The sequence below is a fragment of the Blastomyces dermatitidis genome (assembly GCF_000003525.1).
Source record: "Blastomyces dermatitidis ER-3 genomic scaffold supercont1.4, whole genome shotgun sequence".
Classification (NCBI taxonomy): Eukaryota; Fungi; Ascomycota; class Eurotiomycetes; order Onygenales; family Ajellomycetaceae; genus Blastomyces; species Blastomyces dermatitidis.
In genome coordinates, this window is record NW_025544777.1 from 2,720,928 (window position 1) to 2,746,055 (window position 25,128).

The 25,128-nt window shown below is 46.7% G+C and overlaps 8 protein-coding genes across 14 annotated transcripts; 6 read left to right on the forward strand and 2 right to left on the reverse strand.

Moving 5' to 3' along the window:
• Positions 1-597: 597 nt before the first annotated feature.
• Positions 598-3,965, reverse strand: BDCG_04215 (uncharacterized protein). The gene is made up of 6 exons (XM_045419876.1): positions 3,830-3,965; positions 3,728-3,736; positions 3,135-3,649; positions 2,792-2,954; positions 1,486-2,587; positions 598-1,351 (listed from the first exon to the last, which is right to left on the reverse strand). Exons 5-6 carry the CDS (start codon positions 1,970-1,972, stop codon positions 783-785), a joined length of 1,056 nt encoding a protein of 351 aa, XP_045276086.1. The 5' UTR covers positions 1,973-2,587; positions 2,792-2,954; positions 3,135-3,649; positions 3,728-3,736; positions 3,830-3,965; the 3' UTR covers positions 598-782.
• A 158-nt stretch (positions 3,966-4,123) lies between these two features.
• Positions 4,124-7,385, forward strand: BDCG_04216 (DNA polymerase eta subunit). The gene has a single exon (XM_045419877.1). The coding sequence runs from the start codon at positions 4,850-4,852 to the stop codon at positions 6,953-6,955; it is 2,106 nt and encodes a 701-aa protein (XP_045276087.1). The 5' UTR covers positions 4,124-4,849; the 3' UTR covers positions 6,956-7,385.
• Positions 7,386-7,731: 346 nt separating this feature from the next.
• BDCG_04217 (uncharacterized protein) lies at positions 7,732-10,524 on the forward strand. The gene is made up of 4 exons (XM_045419878.1): positions 7,732-8,781; positions 8,865-8,946; positions 9,008-9,680; positions 9,776-10,524. Exons 1-4 carry the CDS (start codon positions 7,875-7,877, stop codon positions 10,022-10,024), a joined length of 1,911 nt encoding a protein of 636 aa, XP_045276088.1. The 5' UTR covers positions 7,732-7,874; the 3' UTR covers positions 10,025-10,524.
• Positions 10,525-10,911: 387 nt separating this feature from the next.
• On the forward strand, positions 10,912-11,556 carry BDCG_16888 (uncharacterized protein; the record flags this gene model as incomplete). Its single annotated transcript, XM_045426073.1, has 2 exons — positions 10,912-11,310; positions 11,401-11,556. The coding sequence occupies 2 exons, from the start codon at positions 10,912-10,914 to the stop codon at positions 11,554-11,556; spliced, it is 555 nt and encodes a 184-aa protein (XP_045280798.1).
• A 20-nt stretch (positions 11,557-11,576) lies between these two features.
• Positions 11,577-14,337, forward strand: BDCG_16889 (the record flags this gene model as incomplete). 2 transcript variants are annotated; one of them, XM_045426075.1, is made up of 4 exons in its annotated part: positions 11,658-12,063; positions 12,178-12,427; positions 12,505-13,141; positions 13,454-13,969. In XM_045426075.1, coding segments are annotated over 3 exons (952 nt in total), but the record flags the coding sequence as incomplete, so codon positions are not given. The 2 variants fall into 2 exon arrangements, with proteins under 2 accessions (XP_045280799.1, XP_045280800.1); XM_045426074.1 differs by having other exon boundaries at positions 11,577-12,063; positions 12,505-14,337.
• A 387-nt stretch (positions 14,338-14,724) lies between these two features.
• Positions 14,725-16,287, forward strand: BDCG_16890 (uncharacterized protein). Its single transcript, XM_045426076.1, has one exon. It carries the CDS (start codon positions 14,756-14,758, stop codon positions 15,083-15,085), a length of 330 nt encoding a protein of 109 aa, XP_045276089.1. The 5' UTR covers positions 14,725-14,755; the 3' UTR covers positions 15,086-16,287.
• Positions 16,288-16,596: 309 nt separating this feature from the next.
• Positions 16,597-22,969, forward strand: BDCG_04220. Of its 5 annotated transcripts, none has more exons than XM_045419880.1 (6): positions 16,763-17,387; positions 17,456-18,185; positions 18,526-18,916; positions 18,999-19,255; positions 19,681-20,175; positions 20,242-21,963. In XM_045419880.1, exons 3-6 carry the CDS (start codon positions 18,799-18,801, stop codon positions 20,260-20,262), a joined length of 891 nt encoding a protein of 296 aa, XP_045276090.1. In that variant the 5' UTR covers positions 16,763-17,387; positions 17,456-18,185; positions 18,526-18,798; the 3' UTR covers positions 20,263-21,963. The 5 variants fall into 5 exon arrangements, with proteins under 5 accessions (XP_045280804.1, XP_045280801.1, XP_045276090.1 ...); XM_045419882.1 differs by having other exon boundaries at positions 18,741-18,916; XM_045419881.1 differs by having other exon boundaries at positions 16,766-18,185; positions 18,524-18,622; positions 18,741-18,916.
• On the reverse strand, positions 21,876-25,106 carry BDCG_04221. Of its 2 annotated transcripts, XM_045419885.1 has the most exons (5): positions 24,028-24,979; positions 23,646-23,927; positions 23,191-23,572; positions 22,974-23,091; positions 22,038-22,867 (listed from the first exon to the last, which is right to left on the reverse strand). In XM_045419885.1, exons 2-5 carry the CDS (start codon positions 23,820-23,822, stop codon positions 22,255-22,257), a joined length of 1,290 nt encoding a protein of 429 aa, XP_045280806.1. In that variant the 5' UTR covers positions 23,823-23,927; positions 24,028-24,979; the 3' UTR covers positions 22,038-22,254. The 2 variants fall into 2 exon arrangements, with proteins under 2 accessions (XP_045280805.1, XP_045280806.1); XM_045419884.1 differs by having other exon boundaries at positions 21,876-22,867; positions 23,646-25,106.
• Between the last annotated feature and the right edge of the window lie 22 nt (positions 25,107-25,128).

The following is a 25,128-nucleotide window of genomic DNA, read 5'->3' on the forward strand; positions in this document are numbered from 1 at the left end:
CTTGCCGCTATTGCCACGCTGATAATCAGTCCAGCCCTAGTGATACCCAAAAAGAATATGTGCGTGCACTGTTAAGATTTTGATGAGGGTCCCTCCAGGATGAAGACCCTGATCCGGGTCCGGTCCAACATGACGAGGCACTTTTTACAAAATTAAATCCTGTCTGTCAGCATTCTCGCCGGAGAGATGCCAGGACTCTATGGCAGCTTCAAGCGAACGGGAGGTTTATCCGGGGGCTTGCCTTCAAATGATACCTACTGTTAATGATAGGTACAGCAGCCTCCATGGAAGGTGCCTAAAGCATGAAAAGACTCTAGAATCGTCTTTTCATCCTTTTAACATTTTCTAACTTTCTTTTCATCAACTTACATCCCTTCCTATCAAGTACAATCTTCAATCCTTCTCATACATCATATATTTTTGCTACGGGTGAATCAAAGGTGCATATCTGAACTGCTGCGTCCGGTTTATGAGTTTTACATATCCAGCCAATTGCCCATGCAGGTGTTTTGAATGATTTTTTTTAATTATCCTGGCTCACCGATCAAATAGGAGGCATACATGTGTATCCACTGGAGAAAATTTCTATTTTGATTTCTAGGGCTTCAAACTTCGTATGGAGTGTTTGATTGATGGCTTTTATGTGGAAGGAAGTAATATTCAACTGCAATTTTCCTAATCTGCGCTTAAACAGCATCTCCAGCGAAAGAAACAAAGAGGATTAAACAACAGACGATATCGGTCAAGTCACCCCAGTCAGAAAATAAAGCATCTCATCTCCTTCATGCTGTGCCCTTCCCGGACACAAGCTGACTGGTCCTCCATATTTTCCTTTTGAGAATGCTCCCAAACCGGACCACCTTTTCCTTTCCCTGACCATTTGCCTGTGCCGTTTCTTGCACTTTTCTTGCTTCTTTCCCCTCATACTCTTGTTTCGACACAATTCGGAAATTGGTTCGTGGAAAGTGGATACGAACGTCCTCCCTGTTATCCACCGTCTTCCGCTGCAACACTACCTCCTGAGGTGTGAGAGCCACTAATTGCCCGCTATCCTGATAGTTAGAACAGTTATCAGTTGGCCACACTACAACATCTTGCCCCTTTTGGAACTTCAGCGCATCATATTCATCAACATCTGCCTCTGGCTCCACAAATTCTGCAGCGATAACGGATTCCAACACCTGTTCACCCGATAGGTTTTGCGGCTTGTTGGGCAATGCGGCTGCAGCTTCTACTACTGCCTTCCTGAATCGTGCCATCCAGGCGAAAACGTTGGGAAAACGGGCTTCCGTGAAAATATCGCGGTCAAGGGCCCCATCCAACTCATCTACCCAGTCGAGTGGCCATATCGCTTCAGGGAAAGGGTTGCACAGAATTTCCTGTCAGCTACCCAACGTCTTATGCCAATGCATGCCTAAGGGGGATTTCTCGTGGAAGAGGTTTAACGGCATATCTTCATCGTAAAATCGAAACTTTCGGACATACCATGGATATCAGCCAGAGAAGGCTTCTCAGTCTTACGCAGCCACTCCCTCCCGTCCGCCAGTAGCGTCGTCTCAAGAAACTCAAACGCCTGTTTGATATGAATCATCCCGTCCGGCCGATTCCTCTCCAGGTCCTCCTTTCTAAAACTAAGGCCGCTAGCGTCCTCTCGATCCCGGATGAAGTTGGGATGGGCAGCCAGTATATGGGCCGACGGGACCAGCTGGCAAGCGCGGGCGAAAACACCCCCGTCAACGGTCCAGTTCTCCAGCATGCGTTCGATTGCCTGTCCGTCTGGATCCGTCGCACCAAGCCGACCACCCTCTGGATACAGCTCCTCCAGTTTCTGCAGGATCAGTCGTGAGTCGCAGTATATATCTTTACCGGCGCACATAACTGGAACACGACGATATTGGACACCTAGCGCGTGAAGGTCCGGTCTAGGCATGATGATCGGTTGTAACTTCGCAGCGGAAAATATGAAAGACATCCAATACGTCTCTTAGCAAAAGAACTGCTATCTCTCATCCCCCCCCTGGTCTTACTTTTCTATTTCATTTTATTTTTTTTATATTTTTTTTTTTCTTCTAGGGGTTCCAGCTGGAGCGTTTGCACCACGCAGGCTTTCCCCTCATCATTCCCTATTCTTCCACCTATTTCTTCTGTTTTGTTCGAAAGGAATTGTGCTTACACATTGATCATATTCAATACCACGAAGGGCAAGATACCTTCACGCAAACCAAAAACGCAAAACACAGAGCGCAAGAAATCGAAATCAGCAAAACGCTCACAAAACGAGGGGTATATATATATATATATGTCTGTGTTATGACTCCCTATCCAGATAGGAGAAAATGCTACGCCAGCAGGCCGGTTTCTCATGCAGAATAGGGGAATATAAGTGAAATGAAAAAGGGGTTGGTAGGTGCTGGTTGACACTATCGGGCGCGGACATACTTACCACGTTACCCGCCTTCCATACGGCGAAATCTCGTAGTGGAGCACCACCGGCTTTGGCATCGCCATATTCGCTATGTCTTATTTTTATTTTTATTTTTTTCTTGTTTGTTTCGTGTTTTTCTAAAGTTGTCCGCTCCTTGTTCCTCTGTCAATCTCTTGTTCAGTCGAGTTGATTAGTTTGGCATGGGTAGAAAGAATTAAAACATTTCTGCCCGCAACGATCGGACACCCCAACCCTCCTCGTTCTACTCCCATGGCTATTGAATAGTAGCCAGCTAGGATTCTTCTTCTTCGTGTTCTTCTTCTTCTTCTTCCCTTTCTGACTTGGAGGCTATCTATCTCTGCTTACCCTATATGACCCTGATGGAGTAATTCTTTCGTTTCCTTATGACCCGAGGAATCGGTCAAGCTTTCGTGGTTTGACGCAGCGAGTTGGGGCTGCTCGATGGAAGGCAATGTGTGTGTGTTTGGGGCTGGGGGTTCCCTGCTCCCTCAGATCTAGGCGAGGATATCTGCAAGCTCAGCAAAAGCACACCAACAGCCACCCTTGTCGAATACGCCGGGGATAAAAGGGCCAGCACGAAAATGTAACGCTACAGCAGCTATTTCGGCACCACACTCTCCGAGGTTCTTCAGAACTTTTTGCATCCTCTCTTCATTCTATAAGGGAGAAGGAAATCAGGAATACTAACATATATATTATATTTGACCAACACTCTCCTTGTTCTGCTTTTGCTTCTATTCTTTCCTTTCCCCTCGTTCTCGAAGCAAAACGAAGGTTTCTAGAACAGCCAAGGCCTAGTGACCTTCCGCTAAGCACACACAGGGGACAAAATGGCAATAAAAAATAAAAAAATAAAAAATCAGACAGTCTTTCGAATTGAGAATTGAAACCCGCGACTATCATAAGCGACGCAGAAAGAAATCCAGAAAAAGGGCACACCCCCGAAAGCTCCAGGGTCTGTGATTCCTCAATACTTTATATATCGGCCCTGAGGCGGGGGAATTTTTAAACCTTCTTAGCTGCTCTAAAGCAATTACTTGTTCTCTTTTTAGCTGCGTATTTGCGCACCAGAGCACACAGTAGTGTAGTGTACATACATACGAACTAGCCAACAAAAGCCAGAGCGGACGATTTCGAATTCTCTTCTGGTTTTGCTTCTCCTCTTTTCTCCGCCCCATTGTATTTTTTATTTTTATTTTTAGGCTGTATTTGAGAGAGGTTTTGTTTGAGTTTTGGCTCATTCTTCTCAGGGTTCTCAATCAACTTATCTCTACTCCGTACCCTCAGTACCTATTGGATGATCAATGAGTTATTGACAGGAACCAGTCATCGTCATTATTGTCGATATAGCTGCGGGCCGGGAAAGGCCAACGTAAAACTTACCATGCTTTCTTTAACTATGAAGTGCCGGGGCGAGAAGGGGCCAGATCCGTTGGACAGTCAGTCACAAAAAATCTCCGTCCGAGATGCGGAAATTCAGGAAGGTTAAGTTACTTTGTCTAGAGAAACAAGAGCGCTAAATCTGGGCGGGTTAGGGAGCTCGAGAGTCTACGAGAGGAGCGGGGCAAAAGGTGGTTTGTAGCCTTGTAGGCCGTAAATTGTAAGTTAATTGTCCGTACATGTAATTGCGGATTATTACTGCCAGCGCTGTATTCCTTTGTTTTCTTGTCAACTTATTTCGGGCTTGTGGCGCTTTCTTTTTTGTTCGTTGTCATATGGATCCTGGTCCTATGGATGTTTAACTATATCGAATACTCCAAGTATGTAGCTATCTTTGGGCCAACAAAATCGATTGCAGCTATGTTTGAAGTTCCCACGCAGCTTATGCCTGTTCCCTGCCATTGTGCCCCAGAGTGTCGGGATGAGAGAAAGGAGCTTGAAAAATATCGGTTGCGTTTCATTTTTGTGCTGGGGAATTTGCGTGGATGGATGGGTTTTGCTGTTGGGCATAAATACATGGAACAGATGATGATTTGATCAGGCAGAAATGCAGGGCCCATTTTGATTCTTTCTCCGCTCTATAGGTGGATGGACGAATCATAATTAAAAGGATAAAAAGTGTGATTTATTTTATTCCTGCTGATTGAGCGATGGGATGGGCTTAGAATAACTCAGATCAAAAATGCCGCCTCATCTCATCATACTCCGTATAGCGTAAAGGTTCATCAAGCCAGCCGCCTCGTGGCCTGTTCTGTCTTTGGTCTGGAACGATCACCAACCCAACCAGTGGCAACCACTAACCACCATCACCAGTTAAATATTTATTACAGGCAGAACCAACGCACTTCCAGCAACAGCAACCAACAAGAAACTACGACAAGGCCCGTCATCATCAATGATGTCCTCGAGCATCCCCTCATCCTCCCCCCGCCCATCCAACCAGCTCCAACAACAACGACAACAATGTCCCTCCCCCAACCTACCACCTCCCGCTTCACCCACCGCCATCTAACCCTCCTCCGCGCCAGCTCCCCCCGCACGCCCCTCCGCATAATCGCCCACATAGACCTCGACGCCTTCTACGCGCAATGCGAGATGGTCCGCCTCAACACGCCCCGCACCCAGCCCCTGGCCGTCCAGCAATGGGAATCGCTCATCGCCGTCAACTACGCCGCCCGCGCCTTCAACATCACCCGCATGCTCACGGCCGCGGAAGCGCGCAAGCGCTGTCCGCAGCTCGTCACGCAGCATGTCGCCACGTTCCGCGAGGGGGAGGGCGCGCAGTGGAAGTACAGAGATGATGCGGCGGAGTGTGTGGCGACGGATAAGGTTTCGTTGGAGCCGTATCGGGTGGAGAGTAGGCGGATTCTGGAGGGTATTAGGGCGGCTCTGGCTGCGTGGGCGGAGGGGGTTATGCGGGATGTAGGTGGTGGTGGTGGTGGCGGGGAGGGGAGGGGAGGTGGAGGGACAAAGAATGAGCTGCAGCTGCAGCTGCAGCAGCTCGTTAGGGTTGAGAAAGCGGGGATTGATGAGGTGTTTGTGGATTTATCCGCGCTGGTGTATGAGACACTGCTGGACAGGCATCCTATGCTGCGGGAGGGCGAGGTGGGGAGGGATATGAGTGAGAGGCTACCTAGGCCGCCCACTACGGTGCTGGAATGGGGTAAAGAGGATATGTTGGTTGATTTGGATGCCGGGCAGGCAGAGGAGGATGACCCCGATTGGGATGATGTGTGCATGCTTATTGGCGCGGATATCGTCCGCTCCGTGCGCGCCACTATCTGGGAGAGGCTGAAATACACCTGCTCAGCTGGCATTGCGCGGAATAAGATGATGGCAAAGCTTGGCAGCGCGTGCAATAAACCAAACAAGCAGACTATTGTGCGCAACCGCGCGGTCCAGCAGTTCCTGGGCGGGTTCAAATTTACACAAATTCGGATGCTGGGCGGGAAGCTGGGGAAGCAGGTTGCGGCCATCTTTGGGACGGATGAGGTTGGTGGGCTGTTACATGTCCCCGTTGAGCAATTAAGGCTGAAACTGGGTGATGATACGGGGACATGGCTCTATGAGCTTCTCAGGGGATACGAGTACAGCGAAGTTAGTGTACGGACGCAGATTAAATCTATGCTCTCCACCAAATCCTTTCGGCCCGGTATCCAGTCCTCGACGCAGGCAGAGAAGTGGCTGCGGATTTTTGTCGCGGATATCTATGGCAGACTGTTGGAGGAAGGGGTTCTGGAGAATAAACGGCGACCGAAGGTTATCACCATACACCATCGGACTGCTGGGCAGACGAGGTCTCGTCAAATTCCGATCCCGACGGGCAGGCCGATAACCGACACTTTCCTGTTTGACCTGGCCAAAACCCTACTGGCACAGGTTGTTAATGAGGGGAATATTTGGCCGTGCGCGAATTTGTCATTGAATGTAAGCGGGTTTGAAGATGGTGTTACGGGGAACCAGAGGCTGGATTCCTTTTTCCTTCGTGGGACTGGGGACACGAAGGTGGCATCGGCTCCCTCGCAGCAGCAGCAGCGAAATTCTGATACCCGGCAAGGATACTTACCTGGCTCGGAGCCACAGAAGAGGAGAAAAGCGCCCCCCAACGATAATTACGAAGATGGCCATCCCAGGCATGATCACAGTGCCACATCCCCCGGCCATACAGTTGGCGAAGAAGACGAAGAATCTCTCTTTCTACAAGACGACGATAATAATAACCATCATCTTCCAGGTCCCGCAAACACCTCCCCAGCTCTCACAGACGATGATGAAAATGCCCTCACCACACAACACGACGACTGGGCCTCCGTCATGGGGATACAGGAGCCATCATTCACATGCCCCCGCTGCGCCAAAACTATAGCGGAATATGACAGAAGCGAACATGACGACTGGCATTTCGCGAAGGATTTATATACGCAGGAAAGAAGGGAGCAACGTCCTTCTATTGTCTCTCCTCCTCGTCCTCCTCCTCGTCCTCGTCAACAGGGTGATGGTTCACGGGGGAGAGGCCGTGGTGGTGGCCGTGGAAAATTCGATAAGCGACAGCGTCGACTGGCGTTTTGAGGGTGGTGTTCATTCCTCCTTTCTTATAATTTATGGTTTGTTTTGCTTTTCTTATTCTTGGGAGATCTTTTGAGGGAATATGGCATGGAGAGATGGATATCGGCTTTGGAGGTTCTGCGTCTCAAATGGGATATTTTGCAGGTACTAATAGGCGTTGTTGGGGGGAAGTATTCGGGATAAAATGGCCTTGTCGGATCTATATAAACTGCTTCGCATATGTTTTGACATAAACTACTGTATTCTGGAACCATGGATCGCAACAATTTAGCATTTCGGATGCTACCAAACTTCATTGTATACGTTTTTCCTGTCTTATCGACCATTCTAAAGTTAAAATGTATATTTGATGACACTTTACTTAGACCAGAATTAACCTAGACCGGGCTACCATTATCTCCCAAGTTTCAATTTAATATTCGCTTTGACCGTGCTTTCTTCTAAATTCCTTGAATTTTCTCCGCTTCATCATTGCACGAAGCGATGACATCACTCTCCTTTCCTAACTAACGAACCGAACGTTAGCCGTTATTATCTCCATGCCCTATATATGTATCTATTTGTTTAATTTCCCTATTCTCCTTGGTCTTTTTATCTGGGTGGGCGCCTGTTTCTGCTTCGGATTGCTCCTTTAAAAAGCAGTTGAAGAAAACCCATCACCGAATCCCAATCGGCTTCTCAAATTTCATAACTTTCTCAATTCATAGATGCTTTCGTATTATTTTATAAATTTAGGCGTTATCTGATCTACATAACCACGTCAAAACAGTTTTTGTCACTTTCTTTTTTTCCTTTTTCCTTTTTCCTTTTTTTCTTTTTTTGTCTTTGCTTTTTGTGACGGCCTCAGCGTCTGTTGACGTCATTAGTACCTGGAACAACCAAAACCCAAAACCAACCCCATATCTTCTTTCTAATTCCAATCATGTCCCGCCGTAGCGGAGGGCGTGGTGTCTATGAAAGAGACACCTACGAACTGGACCGCCACGACCATCGCGGAAACTACGATCATGTCTTTGAAGAGGACGTCGAGACCCGTTTCCGTCGACGTCCTCATGCCCCTGATGCATCCCGTGTTCGAGAAATAGAGAGGGTTCGTGCGCAGGGCCACTCGCCGCCATCAGAGTTCGTTCGAAAATCATACGGGCGCAGCTCTAGTGCGGGCCCACTGGTGAGAATGCCACGGGTAAGAGATGATGATTATGAGTTTATTGAGCATGAGCATGAACGTGGCCATTGGGATGGGCATGAACATAGGAGAGGTGATATTGGACCCGTCCATCGGCGGTCGAGGATTGTGGAGAGAAGGTTCTCTCCCCCGCCGTCGCATGCTAGGGGCTTCGAGCGTGAGGAGCTTGTGCTGCGGAGGGAGAGGTCTAGGCCACCACCACCTCGCGAGCCGAGGTTTGAAAGAGATGAATTTGTTTTAAGAAGGGAGAAGGACCATGGGCTTGAGAGACGTCCGGTAAGGGCGTATGATTGGGAATGGGAGTTGGAGAGGGAGAGGAGCAGAGAAAGGGAGCGGGAGAGGGACGTTGAAACAGAACGAGGGCGAGAGAGAGTTGAGCGAGATCGTCGGAGGAGCTCTTACGTGCGGGAAAGATCAAATATGAGGGGAGATACAGAAGAGATAATTGTCCGCAGAGACGAACGGGGAGGGAATACTGGCCACGGTAAGGGTGATGTGAAGAGAGAGGAAGTGATAATCAGGAGGAGGGATGAAAGTTCGTCTTCGTCGGACTCATCTTCACACCCACCGATTGAACCACCTCCCATTCGCGCCCCTCCTATTCACCAGGAGGTGATTACACATCATCGGCATATCGGTCATGGTAGGCATCTTTCTTTTCTGTTTTACCTGGAGCTGGAAAAGTTGTCCATGAAATATCACTTCCGGGAGCTAAAGGAGGCATAGGATATGAGGTTGTCCACCCACACCCACCTCCGTCGGAGGCAAGCTCACGACACGTCGATGACGAAATTGAAATTCGGAGAAGGTATGTACAGTACAAACCTCTCAAATAGCACAATATACAAGTACACTAATTCGTATGCAAGACGGGAACGCAACGGTCGAAGTTATGACGATGAAATTATAATCGATCGTGAATCCAGCCGTCACCGAGGGCGAGAAAGATTTGCCCCTGCACTTTCTCCTCCCCGAAGGCGGGCAAGTCCTCACCATGGCGACAGGAATGAATCCGAACTTCTCATCTCACATCGAACATCTAGGGGCCCTGCTCACGACAATGAACGGCATCGGGATGTCGTCATAATGCGTGATCGCGAAGGCAGTACCCGAGGTCAACGGGAACCAGCCAATATCCGCGACGAGGCAGAGTATTACAATCGCCTTGCTCACAAGGGGGGTCATATTGGAGAAGCATACAATGGCGCAACGAAGGACTGGTCCATCGTAGATGTTCCGCCCGGAACTAAGCGCGTGGAGCTAGAGGGTGTTGGCGGCGCCAGCCAGGAAATTACATGGCAGCGTTATCATGGTGTTCGACGGGCGAAGTTCCATGTTGACGGGGATGAATATTCCTCTGACAGGGAACGTACCCGAGACCAGGGCCGGATCGGGAAGCGTTACGTGGGAGTTAAGGATAAGCGGGACCGGCTCTGGACTGAAATTACCAAGGATCTCGTTGTTAAGGAGGCAATCGAGAGGGCTGGGTACGATTATGAGGAAACACAGTATTTCTACTATGTTTTTGCTTATTTGAAATATGTATGTCCCATCCATACCCCCTGTATTTTTGCGTTTTCCACTTCTTCGGTCATTCCTTTCCGCTGGAAACCCATCTCTAACGTCTAGTAACACAGGACGATGTTGCCCACCTCGTCGCGCTCTCACACGACTACCGCCAGGCGCGTCGTGAACGGATCCGAGAGATCCAACGGGAGCGCACCCGAATGATTACACCCCCTCCTCTACCTGCTCCTGCCCCGCCACCACCGGCAGCGCCATTACTGCTTGAGAGACCAGACTACGGTGAAGAAAGAATTATTGAGCATGAGGTATTTGTCGATGCGGACAAGGTTCCTCTCCCGATGAGGGCTCGGAGATGGTGAGCGGGATTGAAAAGATTCCGCTTTCATATTACGTTTTGTTTGAGCCTGCTTATTCGATGTCTTATTTTATTCGGGCTATCTTACCTATTTTGATTTTTCTTTTATTAGCTGGCATGGTAATTTCCCTTCATTACCATGGTTGATTTGCAGGAGGTGATAACTTAGGTGATAACTTACCCCTTGCTGTCTTTTGTTACCCTTTTCCAGCCTTCCTTGCTGCATCTGGAGCAAATGGATGTTGATGCTTCAACTTTCCATATTTCACGATGCGGCCTTGTTGATACTGCTCTGTGACTTTCTTATGCTTTTACGTGGTTTCCTTTTCTTTTCACTCTGCAGTCAACGACGTGATGATTAACGATATTTGGAGTTGTGAAGGGGCGGAATTGTAGCCCCTGTTTCAATATTGCTGTCTAGAAACGGAAAGGATGAAAGGCATGTATCTATATAACATTTTCGATATAATATTAGGAAAGTCTATAGATTTATCTATCCTATGGTTAGTTCATTTCGAGAGGAGTAACTATTATTGACATGCTCTGCGTACGTCTATTTATAATCACGTTGCATGCTCGTATATGCCGGGTAGTAGCAAGCATTGAGAAGCGCATTCAGCTGCCCAGCTAGATTTCCACTCAAGAATTCTTATGTGGAATACTATTCCACCATCAACCCTGCTCACTGGCCGAAGTACACCAATTTCAAAACCCAAGATTCATGACTAACTTTCAGATTGTCTCTCAAGTCTCGATCCCTCACGATGGCCAAGTTACTTGACTGGAGGCGGAAATGCAAGCTCACTTGCAAGGTAACTTTAGCTTCTCTCTGCTCGTCATTTCAGCCCCTTAACTCGGTTGCCGATGGCTTGGTGGAGCCGCATACTAGTTATGGCACACCTGGCAAATACCGCGACTTTGACAGTCGAATTCAACCATCTTGCATCGACTTCAAAGTCACTCGCATTGTCAACATCATCTAGGCCCCACCAGGCTGGCGACGAACAGGGAAGAACTATTGCTGAAACACCACAGGGAGCTCCTGGAGTCCTCCTACCTTCTGACGATGGACCAGAGCCAACACAAGGAACGGCCTCCTCAACCACCCTCACTATATCCAAAGCGAAAGCCGTAATGGTCATCATCACTTTAGCTGGTGTAAGCTTTCTCAACACCATGGGCTCCGGCATTCTCATAGCCGCACTGCCTCGGATCGCAAAAGATGTCGGCATACCCGAAGCGCTGATCCTCTCCTCTGGCCTGCTGCTGTCTATGCGCTTGCCGCTGGTTGTTTGCTCCTTGTCTTTGGGTCGATTGCAGACGCTCTTGGAGCCAAGCTGATGTGGATTGTTGGGAGCTTTCTCTTTGTTATTTTCACAGTCGCTATTGGAGTTAGCGAAGACCGAAATCCAAATCATTGTATTCCGCACTCTTGCCGGTGCGGTGCTGCGATCTCCATGTGTCTGCCCACAGCAGTCAGCCTCATCACTAACACTTTCCCGAAAGGCACTTGGCGCAATGTTGCCTTTGCAATGAATGGGATGGGTCAACCCCTGGGGTATGCCGTTGGTCTGGTCCTAGGAGGTATATTCACTGATACCATTGGCTGGCGATGGGCCTATTTATTACATGATGGCAATGATCAACCTCTGCCTTTCTCTGGTAGCTATCTGGTCACTGCCGTCAGTTGTCAGCCAGTCAGGGGCGTTGAAGCCCTGGACGTGCCGCCTCATCGAGGATATTGATTGGTTTGGTGCAATAATTATCAGTGTTGCTCTCGGAATTTTGCTCTATGTTCTAGCCATGGTATCGTCTTCGTACCGTAGGGCCAGCGGTCCACAAAACATTGCTCTGCTCACTGTATCGTGTGTTCTGCTCGCTGCGTTTCCCTGTTGGATGCATTATCAAGTTAAGAGAGGGAAGCCAGCACTTATCCCGAACAGATTATGGAAGAGGGCAGCTTTCACGTCGATCTGTGTATCTGTCTTCTTCTGCTGGGCTTCTCTGAACGGGATTGAGTATTTCATTACGCTCTACGGAGTAGTGAGACTCCCGCTATTCCTTACCACGCCGCTCGCTTTGTCGCCTTTGCGAGGCTAAGCCACCATGTGTGAAATAGTCCGAGGACCATGAATCAAGCAACTAACACGCTATTAGCTTCCAACGAGTCGAGGGTCTTTCCGCTCTTCAAATTTCGATCCGCTTCCTTGCACGCGTCGTAATGGGGACCGCAGTCAACATTGCCACGGCCTTCCTTATCTCTCGCGTCGAAGTCCGCACTCTCGGTGTCGTTTCTGCTCTAATTACTATGGTTGCTCCGACTCTTATATGGCTACAGTTGAGGTTGGCGAAAACTACTGGCTCCGGCCGTTCTGGGCTTTGCTACTCTCCCCCGTGAATCCCGATGGTGAGCTTTCTAGTGCTATACATTTAGTTTCCTCTGCAAAATCACTAACCAATACTTCCCTTTCCCCAAAATCTCAGTCCTCTTCACCGTCTCAAACCTCGTAATTTTAGATACTTTCCCAGCCGAGATCCAATCCCTTGCTGGTGGTGTGTTCAACGAGGTTTCCCAATTCGGCAACTCTGTTGGTCTTGCTGTCACTGCTTCAATCGCTGCCTCTGTAACCGAGCACTCCGGCCTGGAAGAGCATCGTGCAGCTCTTATGGAGGGATACCGCGCCTCCTTTTGGACAATTTTTGCGGCCACGGCCATCGTTGTTGTCATTTCATTCTTCGGGCTGAAGAAAGGTGGCACAGTGGGAAAAAAGGAGGACTGATTTTAAGCCAATCATGTGCCATTCTTTCTATTCCTCCCACCCCTTTTTATTGTTTCGAGGCGAGCACCCTTGACAAAACAGCCTTTGAAACAACAGCCACGTCGTTTCACTATTTTCTACATCCCCAAATAAAGCTGCGAGGTTCACCCGCTTCATTCCCCTATTCCAGATAATTTTTCTATACAGGCTATGTGGGACCCAAGGTTGAGCGCATATGAGCGCATATGCGAACCCCATAAGGGCAAGGGTGAAGATGCGATTTCGGTTGGCGGAAAATCAGCCGAGACCTCGAGATTGAAGAAAACTCATGGGTTATGCCTTGAGATACCCTCGGCCTCAAAGTAGGTACCATATCGAATCAACCAGGGGTGTGGTCTGGATTGCCCTGCAGAACTGATTATCACTTAGCATTGCCAAAATTTGCTTGAGTTTTGTGGCTGTAGAGGCAATGCTAATATGGACAATTTTTGATGCCCCCTTTTCCTATGCCCGTTTACACATGTCTGTCTATTTTGCCAAGACTTTCATTTTATCCCAGATGTCCTATCTTAGTAGAAGCTACCCTCTCATGTTTTGAGAATTTGAGAGTCAAAGCTTTAATTAAGAAACCAAGTCCAAGTCACTCGCTGTCCCAATGTTAACCAAAGGATCAGATCTCACAGCAAACTCGGCTCTCGGCATAAAACTAACAACCCCGTTTAAGATTACAATGCCGAACATCCTAGCGAACACCTTCCGCTTTCCTGTTTGCTTGTCGCTTTCTTTTACCCCTCAATTCTCCTAGATCGTCATCGTGGGGTAGCGTTTGAACGTGGGATCAACATAGCTGCCAACTTTTCCAACGCGTTCCAGGGAGTCATGCAAGTCCGGGCCTTTGGATAGATAGGACTCCGTAGAAGTAGAGTAGGTTGCAGAGTCGCAGGCAGAGCAACCGCAAAGGGTTGATGGGGTAGCTCCGCATCAACCCCCCGAGCTTTCCCTTGCTTCCTCCTTGCGGGATAGCCCTATATTTTCAGATTCACAGGTTTTGTAGATCAGTGAGTGAGTGGTCAACACAGCCAAACAACCGACAACGAGATGGAATATTTATTTTACTGCTATGAAATCCCGCTTCTTCAGACTGTTATGCACAGTTAAGGGTGTTAAACAGCTCACTAATTGGCCATTGCGCGTTCTTTTTATTTCACCCGTTGCAGGAGCTTCTATGGAGATGCGTGGAGAGGGGAGGAAAAAGTTCTAGAACGGGAGGTCAGTTACATGATGTCACTTCTTTAGTTTCCTACCAACTGACAACCAGCTGCATTGAGGGGGGGAAATCATCGGAGAATTTTCTAGTTCGTTGGTTATCAGAGTCCCTTTCGCCCTCCTTTTGTGCGGAGATTTGCGTTTTCCCTCCCTTTATCCTGTTTTTAATTCTGTAGTTAGTAGTGGTTTTAATAATATTGATGTTGTTGGTTGGCCTGGTAAAATAAAAATATGCTGTGTTGCAGACGGTGCAGATGCATCCCATGAATTTATGTTATTGGAATGGTCAAACAGTTCCCTGCATGAGGTAGATAACACGACATATTGTTATATACGCAGAATATGGCGTTGGCCTACGTAGTATGGATGGGATGTAAATCTCAGAAGCAGAAGTGATAGTTATTATGTATAGACAAAAAATGTCCATACTCATTTCTGTAGGCTACTGGGGCAAAAGAGCTCGGTCACCACCAGCGCACTGCTGGTAGAAGGGCCGATCAACCGCGGGACCCCCAACAATTTCTCATTCAAAACTTGCTCTGATTGATAATCATACTTAGTCTGCTGGAGTAGGAATGGTGACAATCGGGGCAGAGCTTTTATCTTTATTTATTTATTTATTGTTTTTATTATTTTATTTTTATTTTTAACCTATGCATGAACATACGCGCCACAGATGTGTCAACAGAAGTCAAAAAAAAGTCATTACCATGGAATCTATCTCATGGCTGTTTTGTGTATGCACATCGACAACGCGTAGCCATGTTTTTAAAGAAAAAGAACGAAGCCCAAATCAAGCTTCTACTGTATGGCCGAAGAACCAACAACGGCGGAGACACAAAGAAGAAGCAAATACAATAAATACCAAAGGGGGCTTGAAAAAGCAAATACAAGGCTGTGTAACCCTGTCTGCTGCCTGGCGGGTTGGTTATCATCGTGCATGGCCTGTCATGGGCTATGGAAGATACATGCGGAGTGACACAAAACTATGGATGGATACCATACCATACCTGATTGATCGATGCTTGATTGTGTCGTAAATCCGGCATGGATGGATGAGGTATCGCAGACGACGAAACATCCAAGCTGTGAGGACGGGAGGCGGAGATGATTACAGTAGTTAAGCAAAGTGGAGGAGATGTTGATCGTCCAAGTGCGCTGCTGCGCGTATGCATGATTGTGTTGCTAGGAGGGGGAAAAGCGGGTGGCGTGGAAGGAGGATAAACAGAGCGAGGGGGAAAGGCTTGAGATAAGAATAAAACTAACTAAGTTACCCGTGCTTGAATAAATAAATGGGCAAAGCGCTGGATGTTTTTAATTAAACCTTGCTCAACGACCCGAATTTTTGTTTCAAGGAAGTCAATCCTTTTTTTGGGGGGTTTCTTGTTTCAGGGTTGGAAAAGGTAGTTAGTATTCGGGCGGGGCTTTTTGAAACAACCGTTGCTTGCAACATTATTTTTTATTATTATTATTTATTACATTGGCTGAATGTCGTTGAATTTATCAAACAACATTTTGGGTTGTTGAGATATCTTTCAAGAAAAGAAGCTGCAGGCCCGGCTTGCAATGCATATCACAAGAGTCTTCTACAATGAAAAGATAATTGTATTTACTTGAGGAATAGGTTCCAAACCTAACACTCCAACATGTATATATATATATATATATATATATATTTATTTCCCTTGCTGACTAGAGATACAGGTGAAAAATATTTTAACAACAAAAACCAGCTTGGATACATAGTTAAAAAGAGCTGTGGCAAAGGCATTCAGCTTGCTCAGCATTCATTCTTCTTCCTTTTCTTCCACCTCACAAAACCCAGCCACATCAAGCAGGTCAGAGTGAAGAATTGTCACCGCCGCTCCCTGCACAAGATTCACAGATCTGAAGATCTTTTGATGAGTTGGCTTTCTCTTGTCATTATTCTTAACGTGGTACTGGCGATCTAATGTCCTTGAGTTTGCGGTGAGTGGAAGCAGAAGAAGACAGATGTGGGGGGGGGGGGGGGGTTGCTATAGTCATTTCTCATATGGATGAGAGCTGAGATAGTTGTCTGGCATTCTTGCCCCTTTTTTAAACGTGGAATAGGAAGATACTGTATGTCATTATTATTTTTTGTTTCATTGTAGCCAGTCGGACATGTCAACAGTTGGTGGTGGTGGCGGTGGTATGTACTGTATATAGGTAGAAGCTATGTATTAATATCAAGGAACAGATGAGCTTTTCTTAATAATCCTGGGATTCATAGCATACATAGTACGGAGTACCAAGGAGAGCTTTGAGGTGCCATTGCATTGCTGTGAGATAAATATTTTTTATGGAAATGCTTCTCGGACGTCATTGTAGACCAATCGAATGACAGATCGCAAATTCGAATTTTGGGACAGCGCTCCGATTCTCAGCTTTGTCTTTCCTGTTCTTCTTGACAAAACTTGGAAACGGGTTTGTTTATCATCCTAGAAAACTCAATTGAACCGAGGTGTTGTCGAATTCATAGGTAAACTAATTATCCTAGAATATTGCCATCTGTGACAAGGGCATTTCCGCACATTAACACCGGGATAAGTTGTCATGGATGAGGGATGGTCAGGGTTACTGTCAGCGGATGATCAAGAACGCCATACCATACCAGTCCAGTCCAGTCCCCATCGCGGAAAAGTCGACTTGCAACAGAGAGCAAAATGCCTTCGGGAAGAGGGAAAGAGAGACCCCTCAAAAACCAAAAAAAAAAAAAAAAAAATACAACCTGTAAGTTGTGGGCGGGTGGCAACGTTACTGCTTGGGTGTTTAGGGGCTAATCCAAGACGAGCCAACACAAGCCACATGCCTCAGGGTCTTGACGTAGTTATCAGGGGGGGCGAATGATTTCTCTCCTGTGCTCGCTACTTCAGCGGCTCGACCCTAGACTATCAAGGCCAATAAATTGGAGAATAGGAATCACCCCCTTGTTATCCTGCCGCTTCGTCTTTAAATATCCGAGTAAAATAATTCCGCAGCTTGCGATACAACTTTAATAATGTAGGTTCGACGGTTTCCCGTGGATGGAGGAGCGAGGATTTAAAGTTGCCAGTGATGATGCCATCATTTCATGGAAGCCAACGTGTTGCACGATAATAATATTATTCTTGGCCAGGCATGTTCAGCACCCACCAGAGGATCGAGTGGCTTCTGTAACTCCTGTCCAAGATCGGCCGTCATTGAATTGTGGACCGTTTTGGTGAGAATTTGTTTTTCTGCTTTGAGCAACATCAGTAGCGATGCAGATGTCACCACGAAAAAAGAAAGATTGAAATATAAAATAAATAGAATAATATTTTTTCTCTCTTCAACACCCCATTGGTATGTTTGTTCTCTTGCTTCCAACGACGAGACTGGTTCAGGATAATCCAACCAGCAAGATTTCCCAGTTTTTTTACTTTTCGTTTCGTCGAACCTAGAGGGCTGAGAACGGGTTGCGGAGGGAGGAAACAAAAAAAAGGAGCCCAGAAATTCCCCCGTCATCAAACCCAAGCAGACTTGGCCCCGGTGGCCCGGCTGTGTGTAGCGCGGCGTGTAGGCAAGCTGGTCGAGCGTGGTTGGCTGTCTGTCTGCCATCTGGTAGGGGTTTAAGCGGAGACAAACCAGGCCCGTATAGCGCCGAACTCTGGCTGGCATCGATCGGCTTAGCCTGATTGTACGCTGGAGCGGTGCGGCGGTGCGGCGGTGCGTTTATGAATAATAATTACTTCAACGACATCGAACTTGTCGGCTCCCAACTCTCCAGCCCGTTTCCCCGTAGACGTAGTTAGAGGTTGATTCTTGTCTCCTGTCTTTTTTTTTTATCTCATTCAGCTTCCAATCCTCTCCCTCTACTCCTCGTCTCCTCTTTCAAACCGTCAGTTTTTCCAGCTCTGTCGTTCGTTGCGTGCTGGCGTCAGCTAATACCTGACCTTTGTTGTCTTCTTGCATTTTCCAATTTTTCTCTTTGCTTCGTTTTATAAAGCTTCGTCTGTCTTTGTTTCGGGCTTGCTTCCTCAGCTAGACCACCACCCGATTTAGGTTCTGGTGTCTTGGTCCGTAACCTTCAAGGCGAACCATGCTGGCCTGCCATTGATATCACAGGTGCTCTCTCTGTCTGTGGACCCCGGACATCAAGAGGTACGTGTGTATTGCTTTTTTTTTTTTTTTTTTGTTTTTGCAAAAGCCAGCTCTTTTTTGCTTGTCATTCCAATTCAGTTCTCTCAAGGGTCCATTGTGTGTTTGTCTGTGTGTTGTGGGTGGGTGGGTGGGTGGTGAACCCATTCCCATTCTTGTGTTGAATAGTTATGGATAGGACGTGACATAATTTTGTGCCTGAGTTGCGTCCATTTTCACTCCTGTGAGAATTGATGACTGAGCGTACTTGATATATGTTATGCCAACATCCACTACACCGCCGTCGATTGCTCTGACACCGTGTTTCCTGTTTCTTGTTTCCTGCTTACTGACTTTTTAAGAGTCCACCAACGCTTGTCTTGTCATCCATTCACCCCTCCTGTTTAACCCAATTACGGTCTCCTTTGAACTACTGTGGCTCAGAGGAAGCCCTGGCCTGTGTATTTGTTTCGAGTTTCTTTCCTCTGCGGCTGATTGTTCTCCCTCGGCCTCTGGGCCTTTCAATATCCTGCCATTTTATGCTTGAACCCGGTGCTAACATCCACGTTGTGTTTATAGAATAGTTCCCTAGGGCCGAGAAAGGGTGTTTCCCTTTCGACGGTCCAGTTCAATAGCCATGGCGGTACTCTCTGGTTTCGTCGTCCCTTATATATTCGCCCTTCTCTATCTTATTCCAGTCGCTCTATCGTTTGACCTCTGCTCTTCTACAAATACCGGATCTAAGTTCGACTCGGGTACGTGCCAGCTATTTTGTGGACGTCCTTATTTCGAACATTTGATATAGAAACATTAGATTGACTTTGGTTTTCAATCTAGTACTCGACATATTTCAATCAGACGGAGCCTGCACGAAAACCTGCTCGAGAAAATATTCTGTTGCAATTCTACAGGGCAAATTTTGTTGGTGTTCCGACAACGTGCCTGGTGGCACTATCGATAATAACGCGTGCAGCGAACCATGTCCTGGGTACCCGTCAGACAAGTGCGGTAATTCTCAAGAGGGTCTATACGCATATATACTGCTTAAGAAGCCCTCTCAAACCATCGGCTCGATAACTAAAACCCCGATGTCGGTCAGTAGAAATTTTTATTTTTTTTCTTGAGTCCTAGACCGTTTTCCATTATCCCCCGGTTATCTCTCTCTCTCTCTCCTTTTTTTAAAATTTTTATTTTTATTTTATTTTATTATTATCTTTCATTCAAAATCAAACTTGGAATGATGAGCGCATGATCCCTAAATCTTCCATGAATCTACACCTTTTCTCATCCATTTTGACCGTTAATACCCAGGCTACATCTCAAATTGAAATTACGACGGTCACTGAGACGCAGCATGAAATGACCACTTTATCTTCTGTACGGAAACCTATATGTTTTCCAAGCATTGATGTATCTTTTATGGACTTTTTATGCTTGTCGTGTGATTCAGGCCTGGCTGATTATCAAATACTCATCATGCACGTACTAACCTTATTACAATGTTTCTTCTTTAATATAGACCCAAACGCCCACATCAACATCAACATCTGGCACGAGCTCGAGCCAATCCGCCGACTCTATAGCAAGCGTTACACCGACAGAACCTCCCGGCCAAAACGATGAAGCCACATCTAGTTCATCCTTAAGCGGCGGAGCGATCGCGGGCATTGTTGTTGGTACATTGCTGGGCATTGGCGTCATAGTTTCCGCGATATTATGGCTCTTCTATATTCGTCGACGTCGGGAAAGGGAAGACTCGAAGGTTGGTATGAACGGCTATGACCACCCGGCGTCGTCTCCAAGCTTCCACACCTCCATCCAGAGTCCAGCTATGACCTACCAAAGAAGCCCGTCCATGAATGGACCAATGGGTATGCACGATCGAAATCTACTCGGCGTATCGGGATTTACGGATAGTCGCATGAAAAAGGACGCCGCTATTTATCCGAATGGAAATCGACAGAGCAATGTTTCTCTACAGGACAATCAGGATTACTCAAGACCTGTATTAAGAGTATGTATATCCCCTGAAAAAGGAAGTTTATTGAGCATTGTAAAGCTAACCATGTCATCCCCCCAGTTAACCAACCCGGACCCATAACACCCAACCACACCCTCACTCCACCAAAACCCCCCTTTCTCGCTCACAAAACACACCGCTGCATATATTTTCTACGGCCCCATATGAAATACCGGACTCCTTTGTTCATGATACCCTTTCTCATTAATTGCATCGTAATTGTCATTCCCACCATAAACCCTTAACGGAAACCTACCTACCCATCGAAATCCTCCACCCATCCCCGAAATCCGAAATCCGGCTATACCGAACCAATCTGAAATAAATAAAATCCACAGCGAGCAATCCCATTTTCCCCATAGAAAAAAATTTAAAAAAATGGTTTAGCTTAGTGGAACAAGATGAAACGAATTTCTTTTCTAAACAAGTCCAAACCAGAGATAGAATATTCTCCTTTTTCTTCTCTATCCATTCGCCACCTTCTGTCTCTCTTATCTCTTTTCCCTTTGTCTCCTTCATTATATCCGCTTGTATCCGTCCCTATTATATTTTACTATATCATCCCCCGAACCATAAAACGGGAGAGGGCGTACGTTTTTTGCTCATAAATCTGTGCCTTGTTCTATTTTCTTTGCTGTTCCCATATTGTAGGAACTTTGTATGTACCTGAATTAAAAAGGAGCACGGCATGGAAATGGAAGGACTTTTTTTTCTTTCTTCTCTCGTCTTTGTCCTCTCGTGCTTTCTTCCTGCGCCACTACTACTACTACCTCCCCCATATTTCAGCCACGATTTAACACATACCAAAACCAAACATACACATGCACATTGTACCAATACATAAAGCACAGACAGCAGATAGCAGAAAGCAGAAGCATATATTATATATTGTATTTTACCCCATTTTTTAGAGTCTTTCCCTTCCGTTGGCCAAATCAGCTTCACGTTTTTGTTTTTCAATGGGGGATTTTCTACCCCCTTCAAACTTTAAAGCCCCTTTTTCTGTCATCCACTAGCCAGCCAACCCGCCGCGCCGATTCTTATCCGCGCGATTGAGCATCGTGATATGATATCTGATGGGGTATTGACTGATAATCAAATCTATTCAGAGATTGTGTGAATTCCCCAGACGCATTTTCATTTCATTTTTTTTCTTACGCCCTGCTTTCTTCAAGAAGGGATGAAGAGGGGAGGGGTTGGGTTGGTCTGATGGTTAGAAGATAAGTTTCTGACTCCCCCCCCGTCTGCTCGATATTGATATTGCTTTGTATAGAAGGTTAATTCATTCCAATTTGTACGTACATGTACATGTACAGTGCAAAAGAGTTGCTAGTACTTGTGTGATTAGTATTATGTGTCCATCTTAAATTTATTATCCGGCGTAATACAAACGCCTATATTATATATTATATCTGGCTTAATTTATCACTTTCCTTGACTTGACCCCTTTTATTTCAGGGGGAACTAAAAGGTAACAAACAATAACCAAATTAACATAGAGATTTCTGCCCATATTCGAAAGCCTGCTTTTCTTTGAATAATTTCTCTTCGCTATCAAGGGAGACAGAGAGGGCATTACGTTGTGCATGCTGCATCTATCTCATCTAGCAGTGGGTCGTCTTTTACTCTTTTCTTGCATTTATATGATGTCTGTAGGTGATTCCGGCTGGTTCGCTCCCTAGTGTAATAGTTTTAATTGCTATCCATCATGGTCAACCATACGCTTGAGGTTCAGCTCGAGAACTAAATTTTGAATGCGAAATTGAACCTTCAAAAAAAGGAAAAGGCGTTTTTTACTACCGTGGCGTGGGAGGTCCCATTCCCTGCGATTTCCGAACGGGGAGATCTCGATGAAGGGAAATACTTGTGAGAAAGGCGCCTTCGTCACTTCATCAAATACATAATAATATTCCATATCTGGGTATCCATCCAGCTTTGCTTTTGCGTCGTTCCATCAAGAAACACGGCTACATAAAGCAAGAGTTACTTGACGCGCATAACTATAGTCCCAAAAAAAAAAGAGAAATTAATAAACAGCATGTACAAATAGGTCCCCTAGATACAAATAGATAATCATGCAGGACTCGTCGGCTCCCACGGCAGCAGAACCTTGTTGTTCGCAGGTGCTCTCCGCTGCGTATCCCTCTCCATATTCTGCGAGTTCACCCGCACCTCCATCGTCTTCAGGATTCCCCTGGAGTTATGACTCCGCTCACCACTACCACCTCGATCGCCCCTACTCACGTCATCCGACGCACCTTTTATAATAGCCTCTTCGCTCCCGTCGTCGCTCCTGCGCCCGTTAGGCGGTGACGTCCGTGTCCAGCCGTCCGTCACGGTTGTTGTCGTAAAATCATCCATGGTGTACGTGAGCAAGTCACTCTCTTTGTGCTTCTTGAATGCATGTCCACTTCCACCGGCGCCACTTGCTCCCTGGTGGAAATAGCGACGACTGTGAGAGCCGGATGGTCTGTAGCCGGGTGACGAACCGGGCCGTCTTCCAGAGGGTGTGCGGCCGGTAGCGGCGGTGAATAGGGGTCCCAGAGTTGGAATACAAGCGGCGATGATAATTAGGTATTGCTCTGTTGAGATCCAGGTTGTTAGGTTTATTGTTTCAAAGGTGTAGTCTGCGCGGGCGACCAGTTCTGCCAAAAAGATGGTTTTGACAATGGCCGCAGCAGTAGCACTGATTGTACCCCACGGTTGGTTGTTGATTAGCATTGGAAGTTTTGTGAATTGAGTGGATATAATAGAAACTAGAAAAGTAAAAGTAAAATAAAAGATGAACTTACACAATTCCCAGGGCAAGAACACATGTGAGACCAATCTTCACTTTTCGAGCCATCTGGAGCTGCCATATGATGAAAACAGGGTATAGAGCGAGAACTAAATCAGATGCGGCAGAGAAGGCTGATTTGGAAATGAAATTCGATGTTAGCCTAACTATTTCATAGCTAATTGACGGAGGGGGAATGTGTGAGATAAGCGGAAGTTTTTTTTTATACATACAACCCTGGAAAAATGCATAATCCCTCTGGATGTTTGGATGCCAACATGAGCCTTTCTTTCCGGGGCCAGTGCCATTCCAGAGAGCAGTAGTCGGTGTGCATTGACCATAAATGGTGTACACACAGACAGAGTTGACTACAGTCAATAGGACCATACCACCGAAGAAGATATATCTTTGCCTTTTTGCTCTATCGACGATTCGAAGGAGGAAAAACCCAATGGAGACTTTGCCCCAGTTCGTCGACATAACATGAAAGCCCTGAGAGATCCAGTTGAATTTGTTCGCTTGAACCTTTTGGTGGTCGTTTAGGTAGTAAACATGACGGCCGGTGCCATAATGGATACATATCGTGACACAAACGGTGTTCACAAGTGCGCATGCCTGTGGGAAAACAGTTAGATACCATAATGGTTGATTGTCTACCCAAGGACAAGGAGGGAAAAGAAGTTCGTACCATTGCAAGGCACATAAAGGCATCGTCCCATCCCCACCGTTTTATCAAACGAGTTCTTGTTATGACTCTTGCCAGGACTAGAACGAGCGCAACACTACATTCGGCCCATGTTATGGCATTGAGCATCGGCCCTTTGTTGACGTCTCCATCTGGAGGAGGTGGTCCTCGATCGTCCATAGCAGCGTCGTCTTCTTCTACCACCTGTCTAGTTAAGCACCAGCTCTGCTAAACGCCATCGAAGCAAACGTGGCAGTGAGGAAGCAGAGGGAGGGAGAATGAGATCTATAAGGTGCATCCACAACAAAGTCATCAATATGATCTCCAACGGGATGGTTTAAATTAGATGGCCACGCCAAGATGGAAAATAAAGAGAAATATTTACTGGCAAACCAGGAAGAGCGAGTACGATTTACCGTGGACCCATCAGGCAGGGTAGATGAGCCGATATCAACGACTAGGCCTCCCAGCAAAATGTTTGCAGGTGTTTTTATTTTTCACCCCTCCCTCTTCATATCTTTGCTTATGGCTTGGGAGGGAATGTACTGCGTAAAGTCCAAGGAAAGGTAACCTGGCTGGAGAACCCCGGCAAGGTAGGAATTGCGCTGAGTGCATCCGCGCCATTGCAGCCACAAATATGGATGGGCTTCCAGGCGTTGACTCAGGAAAGCGAGGCGACCATCCTTGAGAGCAGTTGAACTAGCTGCATTCTTTGCATGCATTGGAAGCGACAACAAGACTATCAGCCCGCCGTCCAATAGAGATGGCGCTCTGGGCGGCCGGGATTAAATCCCTCTAGCGAGATGGCAACCGGTATTTGCGGCAAAATTTCTCCAGGAGTTGGAACTTTCAATAAATACTCCGTACTCCGTACAACTAAAGGAGGATAGGATAGAGGGCATCGCGATCAAAACCATGGAAATTTGGCGAGCCTGCTGAGAGGAGAGGCCTTCATGTTTCAGACTGCACATACATTCCCCTCCTTGCACTAATGCTGCTCAAACTAGGCATCTTGCCAGGATGCAAAATCTGCCGATAACGGAGTACATGTAGTTGAAGATGCACCTCCGTGCGATCCCAAGCTCAATTTGAAATGTTACCGGAATCGAGTAACTCCTTTCCAAGAGATGAGCTCAATGTTTGGAACCTCCCAGGCCTAGGATACAGGCATGGAGGAGGTCGAAAGGCCCCGAAAGCACTCCCAAAGCATTTGGCGATTACAGCGAAACGCTTTATAGATTACCTGTAGCTGTGAAAACTGCAAGGGCTTTCCACACCAGTCTCCATACTTACAGCAGCCTATACGCAGCGTACTCCGTACTGTGGTGACATTGTTGAGTCAAATGGATTTTTGAATGTCTCAGTGTACGATGCGTAAAGCTTAATTCCATAATACTCATGATATAGACACACACTAATTACACTAGTCCTAATGTAATTAGTGTATTACTATATATGGTTGAGTCGGTCTTGGCTTTCAGACTTG